The 12,694-nt window shown below is 37.7% G+C and overlaps 2 protein-coding genes across 2 annotated transcripts; one reads left to right on the top strand and one right to left on the bottom strand.

Moving 5' to 3' along the window:
- Nucleotides 1-355: 355 nt before the first annotated feature.
- Nucleotides 356-1,330, top strand: LOC148775688 (olfactory receptor 5T9-like). Its single transcript, XM_088843407.1, has 2 exons — nucleotides 356-1,035; nucleotides 1,207-1,330. Exons 1-2 carry the CDS (start codon nucleotides 401-403, stop codon nucleotides 1,328-1,330), a joined length of 759 nt encoding a protein of 252 aa, XP_088699533.1. The 5' UTR covers nucleotides 356-400.
- An 8,518-nt stretch (nucleotides 1,331-9,848) lies between these two features.
- On the bottom strand, nucleotides 9,849-10,814 carry LOC129554099 (olfactory receptor 10AG1-like). Its single transcript, XM_088843527.1, has one exon. It carries the CDS (start codon nucleotides 10,812-10,814, stop codon nucleotides 9,849-9,851), a length of 966 nt encoding a protein of 321 aa, XP_088699653.1.
- Between the last annotated feature and the right edge of the window lie 1,880 nt (nucleotides 10,815-12,694).

The following is a 12,694-nucleotide window of genomic DNA, read 5'->3' as shown; positions in this document are numbered from 1 at the left end:
TTCCATTATTTGTTAATTTAAAACTTCCTATATTTATTTGCATTTGTGATTTTTAAAATGATATAATGTTAAAACAGTAAGCAGTAAATTTAACAGAAAATAAACTAAATTGGTAAATTTTTTAATGGAACAAATTTAACCAACAATTTATTTATTTATTTTTACAGGGTAATACATCTGCTTGAACTCAACATTTAATCCCTGATTATTCCCTCATTGCAAATAATTTTAGGATTTCAATATATCCTTCTAAGAAACAAATAGGAGGATATAATAGCATGAACTCTATATTCACCATATACTGCCTTTAGAACAACAAAAAAAAAAACCTGAAATGTCAGGGTCACTATCAGATTTAGATTTATACAGGGTTCAGGTAAAAAATGTGACTGAAATCACCATGTTTATATTGATGGGGTTTACAGATGATTTTGAGGTTCAAGTTTTTCTATTTTTACTATTTCTAGCAATCTATCTTTTCACACTGATAGGGAATTTGGGATTGGTTTTCTTGGTTATTGTGGATTCCAGGCTCCACAATCCTATGTACTATTTTCTGAGTGTGTTATCATTCTTGGATGCCTGCTATTCTTCAGTTGTCACTCCAAAAATGATAGTCAATTTCCTGGTGGAAAATAAAACTATTCCATATCTTGAGTGTGTAACACAGACATTTCTTTTAGTTACTTTTGGGACCACAGAATGCTTTCTTCTGGCTGCAATGGCTTATGATCGCTATGTGGCCATCTACGACCCCCTCCAGTATTCAGTCAGCATGGCGCCCAGAGTCTACGTGTCACTAATCACTGCTTCCTGTGCTGGTGGCATCTTGCATGCTACTTTACACACAGTGGCTACTTTCAGCCTCTCCTTCTGCGCCTCCAAGGAAATCAGACATGTATTCTGTGACATCCCTCCCCTCCTCGCTATTTCTTGCTCTGACACTCACACAAACCAGCTTCTACTCTTCTATTTTGTGGGCTCTATTGAGATAGTCACTATCCTGATTGTCCTGATCTCCTATGGTTTCATTCTGTTGGCCATTCTGAGGATGCGTTCCGCTGAAGGGAGAAGGAAAGTCTTTTCAACATGTGGCTCTCACCTAACTGGAGTGTCCATTTACCATGGAACCATCCTCTTCATGTATGTGAGACCAAGTTCCAGCTATGCTTTAGACCATGACATGATTGTGTCAATGTTTTATAGCATTGTGATCCCCATGCTAAATCCTGTCATCTACAGTTTAAGAAACAAAGATGTCAAAGAGGCAATCAAAAGAGTGGGAAAAAATCAGTTTGTTCATAAAGTACATTTTCAATCTAAACACTGAGTTGAAGAAATTAAGACTTATGTTATTGTCCCCATATAAAAAGTCATGATATAAGTTTTTTTTATTTTTTAATTTTATGCTTTTTATTTCTTCTTGGATATTTCATAAATAAAGATTATGGTCAACAACCAATTGTGTAGTTTTTGCAGATGTGGATAATGATCATCCATTGGTTTCTTAATGAGTTTATAAATATATGCACACACCAATATACATATATATATTAACATATGTACATATACATGCTGACAACTGGTGGTATACTTTTGCCAAGGCTGCCATAACAAACTACATAACACTGTGTGGCTGAACAACACAAATGTATTTTCTCACTGTCCTGGATGCTTTGTGTTTGAAATCAAGGTGTATTCAGGGTTGTTTTCTCCTGAGGCCTCTCTCATCAACATACACAATCATATTGAATTAAGGCCCCACCCTATAGTTGCCCCCTCAAAGCCCTATTTCTAAATTCAGTGACAGATTGAGGTAAGGAGTTTAGGACTTCAACAGGCAAATATTGGATTTACTTATACCCACACATATACACACAGAAGAATGTATAAACCATTATTTTCTCACAAGATACAGAGTCTTGGTGTTAGCATTTATCAATAATGTTCATGAACTAAAGCATAAAAAAAAAAAAAACACAACTCAAGAATAAGATACAAGTACCTGCTAAATATTCCCCTTACCCCACTAAGTTTCAGAACATCTATATGGGTTTCTCTCCATTCCTGGTCCTGACTCAGCTTTGGCTCAGTTTCCCCTTAACACACCTGCTGCTGCTGCTGCTAAGTCGCTTCAGTCATGTCTGACTCTGTGTGACCGCATAGAAGGCAGACCACCAGGCTCCCCTGTCCCTGGGATTCTCCAGGCAAGAACACTGAAGTTGCCATTTCCTTCTCCAATGCATGCAAGTGAAAAGTGAAAGTGAAATTGCTCAGTCATGCCCGACTCTTCATGACTCCACGGACTGCAGCCTACCAGGCTCCTCCATCCATGGGATTTTCCAGGCAAGAGTACTGGAGTGGGGTGCAATTGCCTTCTCCGTGTCACACCTACATTCTACTAATAAGAGATTCAAATTCCCAACTTGAGTGCTATATACATGGCTTCAAATTTTCTGTGTCTGCCTTTATCTCCTATACCTACAGAGATGAGTTTGATAAAAACATAACCAATATCAGCTGACCTTGTACAGTACCTACTGTTTAGAGAGAGGGAATTGACTGGGGAAAAATTTAAAAAAGGGACCTAAAAATTAAAACAGTAAATCTATGTGATCAAGAGAACTGGTGTTACCGCTCTGGTCTTCCCATTGGAGGTGACCATGCAGATAACCCAGCATTGCCTGAGGCAAGTGTTATGGCCTCTTCTGAGGCTGCCATTGTCTGCATCACTGCAGATGCTCATCAGGACCCACCCTAACTGCCTGTCTTTGCTTCTAGACCTGTATACATGAGTCCCAGAAGGCCCCAAAAGGTGAGACCCAAGTGGAGTGACCCATGAACTGACCCATGTGTAGGTATATCACACTCTGTCAGTACTAACAGTCTCTGAGTTTTACAGATAGTCATATGGGGAACATGTGTGGTTATTAAGAGTGAGGAGTAATGGTGAAGGAACGTAATGTTAGATTAGGCCAAACATTGGTATGGACCAGTTTGGCAGAGATTCTTATTTTAGGCCACAGTTTCGGGAGTTAAAAAAGACTGTAACAGGTTTGATTGATGAGTTGGCTAAAACATGGAAAAAAGGTGGCCAACAGTGACATATATGGCAATGGCCAATCTGCTTTGTTTGATGTAGGGAAAGAGACTCACGGTCTTAGGGAGGGGTTGGAATATTAAAGTAAATTTGTCATTTAAGATCTATTAATTCACAGTGGACTGTGTAAAAGGCATCCTTTTCACCAACAAAATGAGAAATATATTTGTGAAGGGAGCTCTAGCTCTTGAAGATCTCCATATGTGGTCTTCTCTAAGATCAAATCTTACAAAGGGAACACGAGCACTAAATTGAAAAGTGCAGTGATGTTTACTGGGTCCCGGAGTGGCAAGTGCCAACTGGCAACAATCAATCACCAAAGGTACAGTCGTCCTAGTTACTGTAATGGACAGTAGCATCAGAACAGTATGATTCACACAGACCTATGGCATTGGCTAGGCAATCGTGGTTTCCCTAGAAGCAAAATAGATGCTTATTAAATTCTTACTTTATCTCTGTAAGCAGAAGAGATTTAATTCAAGGGAACCAAAGTCTAACTAAAATTATTAAAATAGGTAGTCATGGCTCCTCATTAATTCCCAGAATTGAGCCAATTTACAGCCCCAGGAACCATTCACTGAAGGGGAGTCTGGGTCTTCTAATGAAGGACTTGCTACAATAGCCAGAATTTTTATTTTTAATATTTATTCCACCCTCCCCAAAGGGACTCAAAGATTTTGTCAAGGCAAATGCACTGGGGAAAAGGAAATAATCATAATTTTCTGTAACAACTGGACACCTTATTTTTTGGGCTCGAGAATCACTGCAGATGGTGACTGCAGCCATGAAATTAAAAGATGCTTGCTTCTTGGAAGAAAAGATATGACAAATCTAGACAGCATGTTAAAAAACAAAGACATTACTTTGCCAACAAAAGTCCATCTAGTCAAAGCTACGGTTTTTCCAGTAGTCCTGTACAGATGTGAGAGTTGGACTATAAAGAAAACTGAGCACCAAAGAACTGATGCTTTTGAACTGTGGTGTTGGAGAAGACTCTTGAGAGTCCCTTGGACTACAAGGAGATCCAACCAGTCCATCCTAAAGGAAATCAGTCCTGAATATTCATTGGAAAGACTGATGTTGAAGCTGAAACTCCAATACTTTGGCCACCTGATGCGAAGAACTGACTCATTTGAAAAGACCCTGATGCTGGGAAAGACTGAAGGCTGGAGGAGAAGGAGATGACAGAGGATGAGATGGTGGATGGCATCACTGACTCAATGGAAATGAGTTTGAGTAAATTCTAGGAGTTGGTGATGGACAGGGAGGCCTGGCGTGCTGCAGTCCGTGGGGCAGCAAAGAGTCGGACATGACTGAGCGGCTGGACTGAACTGAAGCTCTCCATCTCCCTGTCATAATTTGGTCTGTAGAGCTTTTCATCATCTTTCTCTTCCAAAGAACATAACACTGGTCCTAGCACTGATGCAATGATGCTGACTGGACCGAGGGAACAAAGCAAATGCTCTGGCTTATTGCTAAAATATTTTCCTATCACGGGGTGAAAAATAAACATGACTAAATTTCAAGGCTCTTCTGACTCAGTGAAATTTCTGGAGGGCCAGTGAAGTGGAGCATGCTGAGATGGCTCTTCTCAAATGAACAGTCATTGTTGCATCTGTTGTCTCCTAGAGCAAAGAAAGAAGGATCAGATATACTGGGCCTTTGTAGATTTTGGAGGCAACATATTCCGTTTTTAAGTGTGTTCCTATGGCCCATTTCCCAAGTGGCCCCAAAAGCTGCTAGTTTTGAGTGAAGCCTAGAACAACAGAAGGCTCTGCAATAGGTCCAAGCTATTATCGAAGCCTCTCCATCATCCATATGTTTCAGTAGACCCAATGGTGTTTGAAGTGTCATGGCAGATAGGAATGCTTCTTGAAGCCTTTGACAGGTCCCCAAAAGTGAATTATAGCTCAAGCCTTTAGGATTTTTGAGTAAGATTCTTTCATTCTCTTCAAAGTACTCTTCTCTTTAATACTGAGCTCTTGACTTGCTACTGGGCATTAGTAGAAACTGAACACTTGATCATTACCTACCAAATTACCATAAGACCTATAATACCTTTTATGAACTAGAGTTATATAATTATAATATTAAAATGCTTGTTTTAAAGACACATATGCATTGAAAATAAAACAGAAACATAATATGTGATGCTTATTCTTGTATTTACTGTATTTTTTAGTTTATTTCTGATATGAAATTACCAACAGTTCATGTTACTACAGGCTAAATATTTGTTTGACATTGTTGATAGATCAAGACTGATAGTAACAATTCTGCTTTGTTTTCTTTTCTTTTGTTAAATGATATATACTTTTATTTATTTATTTATTTTAGTTTCTACTTTTAATTCCAATCTTTTTAAAATTTCTTTTTAACATTTTGCTAATGTGTGAAAGTGAAAGTTGCTCAGTCATGTCTGACTCTTTGGGAAGCTATGGACCATACAGTCCATGGAATTCTCCAGGCCAGAATACTGGAATGGGTAGCTGTTCCTTTCTCCAGGGGATCTTCCCAACCCAGGGATCGAACTCAGGTCTCCCGATTTCAGGTGGATTCTTTACCAGCTGAGCCACAATGGAAGCCCAAGAATACTGAAGTGGGTAGCCTGTCCCTTTTCCAGTGGATCTCCCCAGCCCAGAAATTGAACCTGTGTCTTCTGCATTGCACGTGGATTTTTTACCAGCTGAGCTTCCTGGGAAGCCCTAAAGCATAAAGTGTAATAAACAGTGAATATTGAAAACCTATAATTAGACATATTTTGCACGTGTGTACACCAGTGAAACTGCCATCTCAACCAAGATAAGGAACATGTCTATCATATGCAGAAATTTTCTCATGTTCCCTCCCTTCACCATTCCCCACCACTCACAAAATATCATTTAAATTTAATTCCATTGTGCCGATAGAACATATAAACATAATCTGACTTGTTTGTTTTTGTTTGTTTAGTTTTACATTTTTTTGTCTTTTTTGGTAATTTTTTTTTCCTTAAAAAAGTAAAGATGCACGTACCACTGTGTTGAGAACTGTAGATTTAAAAAAACTAGGTCGTGAAATTTTTATCCTTGTTCCCAGTATCTAACAGTGTGTGTGCCTTACTGCTTTGTAGTAACACTGAAGGTCATTCAAATTTTGATCTAGAGTACTCAGCAGAGAGACTTTTATTTTAGACCAAAAATATTAACTTTGTGAAGTAAATTTTCAGACATGAAAGCACTTAGAAAAATTTACCATATATGAGTATTCCAAAACAACAATTAAAATGCACATTTTAGTTCTTTGGCCCATTTTTTGATTGGGTCATTTATTTTTCTGGAATTAAGCTGCAGGAGCTGCTTGTATATTTTGGAGATTAATCCTTTATCAGTTGCTTCATTTGTTATTATTTTCTCCCATTCTGAAGGCTGTCTTTTCACCTTACTTATAGTTTCCTTTGCTGTGCAGAAGTTTTTGATTTTAATTAGGTCCCATTTGTTTATTTTTGCTTTTATTTCCAATATTCTGGGAGGTGGGTCATGGAGGATCCTGCTGTGATTTATGTTGGAGAGTGTTTTGCCTACGTTCTCCTCTAGGAGTTTTATAGTTTCTGGTCTTATATTTAGCTCTTTAATCCATTTTGAGTTTACTTTTGTGTATGGTGTTAGGAAGTGTTCTAGTTTCATTCTTTTACAAGTGGCTGACCAGTTTTCCCAGCACCACTTGTTAAAGAGACTGTCTTCTCTCCATTTTATATTCTTGCCTCCTTTGTCAAAGATAAGGTGTCCATAGGTGCATGGATTTATCTCTGGGCTTTCTATTTTGTTCCATTGATCTATATTTCTGTCTTTATGCCAGTACCATACTGTCTTGATGACTGTGGCTTTGTAGTAGAGCCTGAAGTCCTGCTGGTTAATTCCCCTAGTTCCATTTTTCTTCCTCAAGATTGCTTTGGCTATTCGAGGTTTTTGTATTTCCATACAAATTGTGAGATTATTTGTTCTAGTTCTGTGAAAAATATCGTTGGTAGCTTGATAGGGATTGCATTGAACTTATAAATTACTTTGGGTAGTATACTCATTTTTACAATATTTATTCTTCCAATCCATGAACATGGTATATTTCTCCATATAAACATGGCTAACAAACACATGAAAAAATGCTCAACATCCCTCATAATCAGAGAGATGCACATCAAAACCACAATGAGATACCATTTCACACCAGTCAGAATGGCTGCTATCCAAAAGTCCACATGCAATAAATGCTGGAGAGGATGTGGAGAGAAAGGAACCCTCTTACACTGTTGGTGGGAATGCAAACTAGTACAGCCACTATGGAGAACAGTGTGGAGATTCCTCAAAAAACTGGAAATAGAACTGCCATATGATCCAGCAATTGCACTCCTGGGCATACACACCGAGGAAACCAGAATTGAAAGAGACACATGTACTCCAATGTTCATTGCAGCACTGTTTATAATAGCCAGGACATGGAAGCAACCTAGATGTCCATCTGCAGACAAATGGATAAGAAAGCTTTGGTACATATACACAATGGAGTATTATTCAGCCATTAAAAAGAATACATTTTAATCAGTTCTAATGAGGTGGATGAAACTGGAGCCTATTATACACAGTGAAGTAAGCCAGAAAGTAAAACACCAATACAGTATACTAACCCATATATATGGAATTTAGAAAGATGCAAATGATAACCCTGTATACGAGACAGCAAAAGAGACACAGATGTATAGAACAGTCTTTGGGACTCTGTGGGAGAGGGTGAGGGTGGGATGATTTGGGAGAATGGCATTGAAACACGTATGTTTTCATATGTGAAACGAATCACTAGTCCAGGTTTGATGCATGTTATAGGATGCTCGGGGCTGGCATGCGGGGATGACCCAGAGCGAGGATAAAGGGAGGAGGGAGGTGGGAGGGGGGTTCAGGAGGGGGAACTTATGTAAACCCGGGGCAAATTCATATCAATGTATGGCAAAACCAACCAATATAATATTGTAAAATAATTTGCCTCCAATAAAAAATAAATTACTTACTTAAAAAAAATAAAAAAAAATAAATAGAAGAAATACAGCTCAGGGGTGGGAGATTTGCCTACTGTGCACAAGTGCATCTAAAGGTAAAATATAAACATTTTAATTTACTCATGAAATATATTTTAACTTTATGCATCTTATTGTATTGTTGAGGCAAGGTACTCAATGAAGGTACCTTTGTTGCATAATTAACTTGTACTAGGCATTGTACACAAAGGATATATATTTTACACATCAATAAATATTGTAGAGCAGAATAAAAAAAAAGAAAAATAAATAAATAAAATAAAATGCACATTTTAGTACAGAAAGAGATTGAGAAATTTTTAACATCAATGAATAAGATACGCTTTAAAGAGCATGTAAAGTATGAAGAAAGCTGATCGCCGAAGAACTGATGCTTTTGAACTGTGGTGCTGGAGAAGACTCTTGAGAGTCCCTTGGACTGCAAGGAGATCCAACTAGTTCATTCTAAAGGAGATCAATCCTGGGTGTTCATTGGAAGGACTGATGCTAAAGCTGAATCTCCAATACTTTGGCCACCTCATGTGACAAGCTGACTCACTGGAAAAGAGTCTGATTCTGGGAGGGATTGGGGGCAGGAAGAGACGGGGACGACAGAGAATGAGATGGCTGGATGGCATCACCGACTCGATGGACATGAGTTTGAGTGAACTCCGGGAGTTGGTGATGGACAGGGAGACCTGGTGTGCTGTGATTCATGGGGTCGCAAAGAGTCGGACACGACTGAGCGACTGAACTGAAAGAATGTTGTGTAATTGATTCAAAAACCCTTAAAGTAGAAGATTGCAAGTCTGTTGAAATTGATTCCATCTTTATATCATTTATGAGCTGTAGCTTCTTTCTATGTGCTCTTTAATTGTCCAGGAGTCTAGACTGAGCTTTTTAACACAGTGATGTAAAGATTTCTGTTGTTAGAGAGGACAGATTATAAAGTCAAAGTGCTATTCATATTTACTAAAGTTTCCTTGCCAAAGGTAATCATATAGCTAAACAAAGGGTCAGTGTAGGAAGGAATGTCAAAAAAACATGGATACAAGAATAAATGATTTATTGGGGGCCCTTACCTTATACATGTAATGTGTTTTATTAATGACTCCATATTTTTCTATTATATTTATGCACAATACTTATTAAAACCTTTCTCGATATGAGCATTCATTTTCCTTTTTATTTTGCTTATAAAAATAGTGCTTCAATAAACATTACACTACACATTATTGTTTTTACAAGTACTTCTCATACTTATACCCTTACATATTTAGACCTTTTTTTTCCCTATGAGGAAATCACTTAGTAATGATTCTGTAGCATCTGAGGGTGTTTTATTTATTTAATAGAGAATATAAAAGTAAAGTATAGAAAGGCATAAAAAAAGGGAAAATGGCATGCTTTCAATTATAGCACATCCCGACTGTCACACCTGCTTGTTTATTTAGACAGCTCTACTTACTAGTTTACAGTCAGGAGAAAACTGATCTTAAAGAGTAAAACATTGCTAAGTAAATGAACACAATTGCCATAAACTTGAGGACATAACTCTCTACTAAAAGGAAATTACAGCATGAGCTGTATTTAAAAATTTAGGACAATACCAAACAGTAAATTTCAATTAAGTCTGTGAACAAATTACATACATAAATGCAGCATAATTTCTGTATTATTTCAAATGTCTCCTAATCCTGATAATTAGGGAAGAAATTTTCTCATTGCCTTTCTAACGTCTTTGTTCCGCAGACCATAAATGATAGGATTGAACACTGGAGTCAAAATGGTGTAGAAAAGAGATAACAGTTTGTCTATACCTTCATGCTGATTCGATTTAGGCTTTAAGTAGGTGACAGTGGCTGATCCGTAGAATAAAAGTACAACAGTGATGTGGGAAGAGCAAGTGGAGAAAGCTTTGGTCCGTCCTGTGTTTGCTGGCAACTTCAGGATGCTGGAGCTAATTCTGATATAGAAGCCAAGTATCAGCAAAAAGGGAACAGTGACAAACAATATACCAAATACATAGACCACCATCTCATTCACAAAGATGTCTCCGCAAGCCAGTTTTAATAATGGCGGAATGTCACAGAAGAAATGATTGATTGTGCGGGAGCCACAGAAAGGCAGAGAGAAAATCTGGCATGTCTGGCCTATCTGGACCGGAGCACTGCTGACCCAGGAGGCAACCACCAGCCCGACGCAGACCTGGGGGCGCATGACCAGGGGATAGTGCAGAGGGTCACAGATGGCCACGCAGCGGTCACAGGCCATCACGGCCAGCAGGAAGCACTCAGTGGCGCCAAGGATAAGGAAGAAGCACATTTGTGTAGCACAAGTGAAAAAAGAAATGGTTCCTTTCTGGGTCCAAAGGTCCATGAGCATCCTGGGAAGAGTGGTGGATACATAACAGATTTCTAGGAAGGAAAAATTGCTGAGGAAAAAATACATGGGTGTCTGAAGAGTGGCATCTACTCTGGTTATTAGAATTATGATGCCATTCCCCAACAGGATAATCATGTAGATAACTAAGAATATCCCAAAAAGAAACCACTGAAATTGGGGAATATCAGTGAAACCCAAAAGGACAAATTCCATTATGATAGTAAGATTTGTTTCTGTAATTTTCAAATGATCTTCTCTCTCTAAATTTACATTTCTTGACTGCATTTTCTTTTTGTACAATTGTGCCAGGACATGGGCTTTAGTCTTAATAAGTTCTCAGTTACTTTTTGACACACTTGTGTTCTGTGATTTGGGGAGATTTGATTTGAAATCAGGAGCTATAAACTCATCTGCAGAAAAAAAAAATCTTAAATGATTTATAATGTTACATCCACATTCTAGTAAAATCCATATGTCTCATCATTTTAATTTAAATTATGGCACGAGAATGGAGAAAGCAGATAAACTACTTCTTACAGTCAAATCATCAACTAACTATTAATTGTCTAACTTCCGTGATTTTTATTCCCCAATCAATCTCGCCTATAATATGATATCTGGTCTAAAACATGTAACACGATATTCTATTGACTATTTATATATCCTTTTTACCCTTAACATTCTATCTAATAACTCATTCTATAAAGATATGGCATGAGGCTCTGCCCTAATTTACTGCTTCATAAATGCTTCTGAATTAACTCAAAAGTAGAAATTATTATTAGAAGTGGCTATTTTCTGAGGAGTGAGAAAGTTAAAACTGTAAGAATGTAAGAGATAAAGCTTTTATATTCAAGATCATGAGGTTCCACTGATTAGAATCACAAATTACTGAATTAAAATACATCTCATTGCTTAAAAACACAACTTTTTGACATGTAACTATTTTTAATCCCAGTAATTTTGGTGGAGAAGGAAATGGCAACCCACTCCAGTATTCTTGCCTGGAGAATCCCAGGGACGGAGGAGCCTGGTGGGCTGCCGTGTATGGGGTCGCACAGAGTCGGACACGACTGACGCGACTTAGCAGCAGCAGCAGTAGCAGGGAAAAGAAAGAGCAATATATAAAGGTTTCACAAATGTAGTCAGATATTGTGTCCAGTTCCTTCCCTATTTGCGGTCTCATTTGATTGAGTAACATAAACAACAATAAAAATCAACCAAAAAGGTTAAGCTAAATATTCTTTTTCAGGAAATTATAATTTGGATGTGCAAAATGCTTCATATATTCCACTACAGAGGGAAGTGATCAGATGTTCAGTCATGTCCAACTCTTTGCGACCTTGTAGCCTACCAGGCTCCTCTGTTCATGGGATTCTCCAGCAAGAATACTGCAGTGGGCTGCCATACCCTCATCCAAAGGATCTTCCTGACCCAGGGATCAAACCTGTGTCTCTTATGTCTCCTGCACTGGCAGGAAGATTCTTTACCACTAGTGCCACTCAGGAAGCTCTATGGAAGGAAATTCACTAATAAAATGTGATCCTTTCTCATCGAAATTATTTTCGTTATAATGGCAACATTTACTTTATTGTCAGTTTAGCAAAATACGTTTGATTAATTTGAATGCAATATAGCATTCTTTGATTACAGTTTTCTTAATCGATTATTTCTAGAAATAAATAATATTAATGTTAGCATTATGTTAGCAATAGACACATTAGAAGCATATATCTCAAATGCTTCAAACACATTATTTAACTTCTTAATGCAGAAAGTAAGAAGTTTAACTTACATAAGGCTATCTTAAGAAATAAATAGGTGTTCAACACATGTATACTCATGATTATAGTTATTTGACATGTGTGTTAGTTACTCAGTCATGTCAGACTCTCTGTGACACCTTGGAGAGTAGCCTACCTACTCTCTTTGTGAAATTTTCCAGGGAAGAATACTGGAATGGGTAGTCATTCCCTTTTCTAGGTGATGTTCCCAACCCAGGGATTGAATCTGGTTCTCCTGCATTGCAGACAGATTCTTTACTATCTGAGCCACAAGGGAAAGCCCATAGTTGTTCGATATTATTTATTAAATCTTGATCCTGAAATTTAGAAACTATCTTGAATTAAAATAGAATATTAATACATAATAGTTTATATTTACCT

The sequence above is a fragment of the Moschus berezovskii genome, chromosome 14, assembly GCF_049115385.1.
Source record: "Moschus berezovskii isolate FMDL1 chromosome 14, NW_MosBer_1.0, whole genome shotgun sequence".
Lineage (NCBI taxonomy): Eukaryota > Metazoa > Chordata > Mammalia > Artiodactyla > Moschidae > Moschus > Moschus berezovskii.
Note: the sequence above shows the minus strand (reverse complement) of the source record. Positions and strands in the feature narration are given on the sequence as shown.